The sequence below is a fragment of the Oncorhynchus mykiss genome, chromosome 23 (assembly GCF_013265735.2).
Source record: "Oncorhynchus mykiss isolate Arlee chromosome 23, USDA_OmykA_1.1, whole genome shotgun sequence".
In the NCBI taxonomy this organism is placed as follows: domain Eukaryota; kingdom Metazoa; phylum Chordata; class Actinopteri; order Salmoniformes; family Salmonidae; genus Oncorhynchus; species Oncorhynchus mykiss.
This window is the reverse complement of record NC_048587.1, coordinates 62,477,869-62,483,697: the sequence shown is the minus strand read 5'-3', so window position 1 is coordinate 62,483,697 and position 5,829 is coordinate 62,477,869. Positions and strand designations below refer to the sequence as shown.

General features: G+C 45.0%; 1 protein-coding gene across 1 annotated transcript; it reads right to left on the bottom strand.

Moving 5' to 3' along the window:
• Window positions 1-302: 302 nt before the first annotated feature.
• Window positions 303-2,067, bottom strand: LOC110531772 (E3 ubiquitin-protein ligase TRIM47). The gene has a single exon (XM_021615179.2). It carries the CDS (start codon window positions 1,947-1,949, stop codon window positions 654-656), a length of 1,296 nt encoding a protein of 431 aa, XP_021470854.2. The 5' UTR covers window positions 1,950-2,067; the 3' UTR covers window positions 303-653.
• Window positions 2,068-5,829: the final 3,762 nt, after the last annotated feature.

Sequence of the window (5,829 nt, the reverse complement as noted above, 5' to 3'; positions counted from 1 at the left end):
AGGGATGTTCTCTGTTTATTGAGTCCACCAGATCAGAGGCAGTAGGGGTGACCAGGGATGTTCTCTGTTTAGTGAGTCCACCAGATCAGAGGCAGTAGGGAAGACCAGGGATGTTCTCTGTTTAGTGAGTCCGCCAGATCAGAGGCAGTAGGGAAGACCAGGGATGTTCTCTGTTTAGTGAGTCTTCCAGATCAGAGGCAGTAGGGAAGACCAGGGATGTTCTCTGTTTAGTGAGTCTGCCAGATCAGAGGCAGTAGGGAAGACCAGGGATGTTCTCTGTTTAGTGAGTCCATCAGATCAGAGGCAGCAGAGATGACCAGGGATGTTCTCTGTTTATTGAGTCCATCAGATCAGAGGCAGTAGGGATGACCAGGGATGTTCTCTGTTTAGTGAGTCTGCCAGATCAGAGGCAGTAGGGATGACCAGGGCTGTTCTCTTGATAAGGGCGTGAATTGGATAATGTTCCGGTCCTGCTAAGCATTCTAAAACTAGTAATTTTGGGTGTCAGTGGAGTAAACAGTACGTTAACTTATCTAGGAATGTAGTGAAGTAAAAGTAAAAGTTGAACTGTGACACACAACAAACACACACACTCTCTCCTGGCACATAGTTTATCTACAAGATGAGGATAGTATTATCACTCCTTAATTAAACTATAAACATTTACCCATGGGGCCATGCCACATTTTTGTCTTGCGACAATGAACACATATATTCTTGAAAGAGTATTTTTGATAATACTTCCCGTGATATTGTGCGACAGATGCTGCTGCTTGGGTGCTTGGCTCTGCTGACTGCAGTATGTGGACAGCTTTCACTGCTGCTGATATCTCCACTACTCCCTCCTTACAGCAGAGCATCAGCTTTTCCTGGAGGTCAGAGGTCATCACCGTCTTAAAATCACGACTTTGGTTAAGGATGACGGCAGGCATCTCTTCAGAAACAGGGGGGGCACTGTGGTCTTTAAACCTCTGGAGGAAGTGGATGTTGTCCTCTGTGTGAGAGAACTTCTCCAGCTCAGAATCTCTCCTCCTCAGCTCAGCCACCTCCTGCTCCAGTCGCTCCAGGAGGCCTTCAGCCTGACTCACTTCAGCCTTCTCCTGGTCTCTGATCAGCTCCTTCACCTCAGAGCACCTTGTCTCCATGGTGCGGATAAGCTCAGCAAAGATCCTCTCGCTGTCGTCCACGGCTGCCTGTGCAGAGAGCTTCAGAGAGTCCACAGCCTGTCTCAGCTCCTGCATCTCCTTCTCTCTCTCCTGGATTCTCTGCTGGGATTTCTGTTGTTTCTCCCCCACCTGCTTCTGTTTCTCAGTCCTCTCTGCTGCAGCTGAGACTGTATCATGGCCTTTATGTTCATCCATGGTACATAGATAACAGATACACTGCTGATCGGTACGACAGTAAACCTCCAGCAGTTTGTCATGTTGAGAACAGATCTTCTCCTGTAGTTGTGTGGAGGCTTTGACCAGCATGTGCTTCTTTAAGGCAGGGAAATTATAGTGAGGCTGGAGGTGAGTCTCACAGTAAGAGACCAGACACGCCAGACAGGACATGAGGGCTTTGTGTTTTCTCCCAGTGCAGAAATCACACTCCACATCTCCAGGTCCAGCATAACAGTGAGCAGGAGGAGCAGCATGAGGAGCAGCATGAGGAGCAGCATGAGGAGCAGCATGAGGAGCAGCAGGAGGAGCAGCATGAAGAGCAGTATGTTTCAGTTTCTCCACCACTTTAGCCAGCAACGTGTTTCTGTTCAGAACAGGCCTTTGGACGAAGGTCTGTCGGCACTCTGGGCAGCTGTAAACACCTTTCAGTTCGTCCTGATCCCAGCAGTCCTCAATACAACCCATACAGTAGTTGTGTCCACAGGAAGTAGTCACCGGATCCTTCAGTATATCCAAGCAGATCGAACAGCTAAATGAATCCCGATCTTCAAAAAATGCCTCTGCCATTTTGACACTCACTAACAAACGGCGCAGAGGAGTATCAGAGATAACTTTCGATTTCCTTGTTTGTGCAGAGGAAGAGGAGTGGCCTCCACAAGAGTAATACGAAACTTCCTGGTTCTGTGTGTGTGCCGTGTGCAAATCGTTGCCTGCAGGGGACACATTGAGATATCCTGCATCCATGTTTCTCAGTCCTTTCTGCTCTGGCTGAGACTGGATCATCATGGTCTTTATGTTCATCTATCAGACAGATATAACAGATCCTCTGCTGATCATCTATCAGACAGATATAACAGATCCTCTGCTGATCCTCTATCAGACAGATATAACAGATACTCTGCTGATCCTCTATCAGACAGATATAACAGATACTCTGCTGATCATCTATCAGACAGATATAACAGATCCTCTGCTGATCCTCTATCAGACAGATATAACAGATACTCTGCTGATCCTCTATCAGACAGATATAACAGATACTCTGCTGATCAGACAGATATAACAGATACTCTGCTGATCCTCTATCAGACAGATATAACAGATCCTCTGCTGATCCTCTATCAGACAGATATAACAGATCCTCTGCTGATCCTCTATCAGACAGATATAACAGATACTCTGCTGATCATCTATCAGACAGATATAACAGACTCTGCTGATCAGACAGATATAACAGATACTCTGCTGATCAGACAGATATAACAGATACTCTGCTGATCCTCTATCAGACAGATATAACAGATACTCTGCTGATCATCTATCAGACAGATATAACAGACTCTGCTGATCAGACAGATATAACAGATACTCTGCTGATCAGACAGATATAACAGATACTCTGCTGATCATCTATCAGACAGATATAACAGATACTCTGCTGATCAGACAGATATAACAGATCCTCTGCTGATCCTCTATCAGACAGATATAACAGATCCTCTGCTGATCCTCTATCAGACAGATATAACAGATACTCTGCTGATCCTCTATCAGACAGATATAACAGATACTCTGCTGATCATCTATCAGACAGATATAACAGATAGCCTGCTGATCCTCTATCAGACAGATATAACAGATAGCCTGCTGATCCTCTATCAGACAGATATAACAGATCCTCTGCTGATCCTCTATCAGACAGATACAGTGCCTTGCGAAAGTATTCGGCCCCCTTGAACTTTGCGACCTTTTGCCACATTTCAGGCTTCAAACATAAAGATATAAAACTGTATTTTTTTGTGAAGAATCAACAACAAGTGGGACACAATCATGAAGTGGAACGACATTTATTGGATATTTCAAACTTTCTTAACAAATCAAAAACTGAAAAATTGGGCGTGCAAAATGATTCAGCCCCCTTAAGTTAATACTTTGTAGCGCCACCTTTTGCTGCGATTACAGCTGTAAGTCGCTTGGGGTATGTCTCTATCAGTTTTGCACATCGAGAGACTGAATTTTTTTCCCATTCCTCCTTGCAAAACAGCTCGAGCTCAGTGAGGTTGGATGGAGAGCATTTGTGAACAGCAGTTTTCAGTTCTTTCCACAGATTCTCGATTGGATTCAGGTCTGGACTTTGACTTGGCCATTCTAACACCTGGATATGTTTATTTTTTAACCATTCCATTGTAGATTTTGCTTTACGTTTTGGATCATTGTCTTGTTGGAAGACAAATCTCCGTCCCAGTCTCAGGTCTTTTGCAGACTCCATCAGGTTTTCTTCCAGAATGGTCCTGTATTTGGCTCCATCCATCTTCCCATCAATTTAAACCATCTTCCCTGTCCCTGCTGAAGAAAAGCAGGCCCAAACCATGATGCTGCCACCACCATGTTTGACAGTGGGGATGGTGTGTTCAGGGTGATGAGCTGTGTTGCTTTTACGCCAAACATAACGTTTTTGCATTGTTGCCAAAAAGTTCAATTTTGGTTTCATCTGACCAGAGCACCTTCTTCCACATGTTTGGTGTGTCTCCCAGGTGGCTTGTGGCAAACTTTAAACAACACTTTTTATGGATATCTTTAAGAAATGGCTTTCTTCTTGCCACTCTTCCATAAAGGCCAGATTTGTGCAATATACGACTGATTGTTGTCCTATGGACAGAGTCTCCCACCTCAGCTGTAGATCTCTGCAGTTCATCCAGAGTGATCATGGGCCTCTTGGCTGCATCTCTGATCAGTCTTCTCCTTGTAAGAGCTGAAAGTTTAGAGGGACGGCCAGGTCTTGGTAGATTTGCAGTGGTCTGATACTCCTTCCATTTCAATATTATCGCTTGCACAGTGCTCCTTGGGATGTTTAAAGCTTGGGAAATATTTTTGTATCCAAATCCGGCTTTAAACTTCTTCACAACAGTATCTCGGACCTGCTTGGTGTGTTCCTTGTTCTTCATGATGCTCTCTGCGCTTTTAACGGACCTCTGAGACTATCACAGTGCAGGTGCATTTATATGGAGACTTGATTACACACAGGTGGATTGTATTTATCATCATTAGTCATTTAGGTCAACAAAGATCCTCACTGAACTTCTGGAGAGAGTTTGCTGCACTGAAAGTAAAGGGGCTGAATAATTTTGCACACCCAATTTTTCAGTTTTTGATTTGTTAAAGAAGTTTGAAATATCCAATAAATGTCGTTCCACTTCATGATTGTGTCCCACTTGTTGTTGATTCTTCACAAAAAAATACAGTTTTATATCTTTATGTTTGAAGCCTGAAATGTGGCAAAAGGTTGCAAAGTTCAAGGGGGCCGTATACTTTCGCAAGGCACTGTATAACAGATACCCCGCTGATCATCTATCAGACAGATATAACAGATCCTCTGCTGATCGATGTGATATTAAACCTCCAGCATTGTCGTGATGAGAGAAGATCTTCTCCAGTAGACATGGTTGCTTTGAGCTAATCACAAATCCAATCAGAGGTCCCCTTCCTCTTCAGAACGACTGAATCAAAGCAGAGGTCCCATTTCTCTCCAGTGAGACAGAATCAAAGCAGAGGTCCCATTCCTCTCCAGTGAGACAGAATCAAAGCAGAGGTCCCATTCCTCTCCAGTGAGACAGAATCAAAGCAGAGGTCCCATTCCTCTCCAGAGCGACAGAATCAAAGCAGAGGTCCCATTCCTCTCCAGAGCGACATAATCAAATCAGAGGTACCATTCCTCTCCAGTGAGAGAGAATCAAATCAGAGGTCCCATTCCTCTCCAGTGAGACTGAATCAAATCAGAGGTCCCATTCCTCTTCAGAGCGACTGAATCAAATCAGAGGTCCCATTCCTCTCCAGTGAGACTGAATCAAATCAGAGGTCCCATTCCTCTCCAGTGAGACTGAATCAAAGCAGAGGTCCCATTTCTCTCCAGTGAGACAGAATCAAAGCAGAGGTCCCATTCCTCTCCAGTGAGACAGAATCAAAGCAGAGGTCCCATTCCTCTCCAGAGCGACAGAATCAAAGCAGAGGTCCCATTCCTCTCCAGAGCGACAGAATCAAATCAGAGGTACCATTCCTCTCCAGAGCGACAGAATCAAATCAGAGGTCCCATTCCTCTCCAGTGAGAGAGAATCAAATCAGAGGTCCCATTCCTCTCCAGTGAGACTGAATCAAATCAGAGGTCCCATTCCTCTTCAGAGCGACAGAATCAAAGCAGAGGTCCCATTCCTCTCCAGTGAGACAGAATCAAAGCAGAGGTCCCAATCCTCTCCAGAGAGACAGAATCAAAGCAGAGGTCCCAATCCTCTCCAGAGAGACAGAATCAAAGCAGAGGTCCCAATCCTCTCCAGAGAGACAGAATCAAAGCAGAGGTCCCAATCCTCTCCAGAGAGACAGAATCAAAGCAGAGGTCCCAATCCTCTCCAGAGAGACAGAATCAAATCAGAGGTCCCATTCCTCTCCAGTGAGA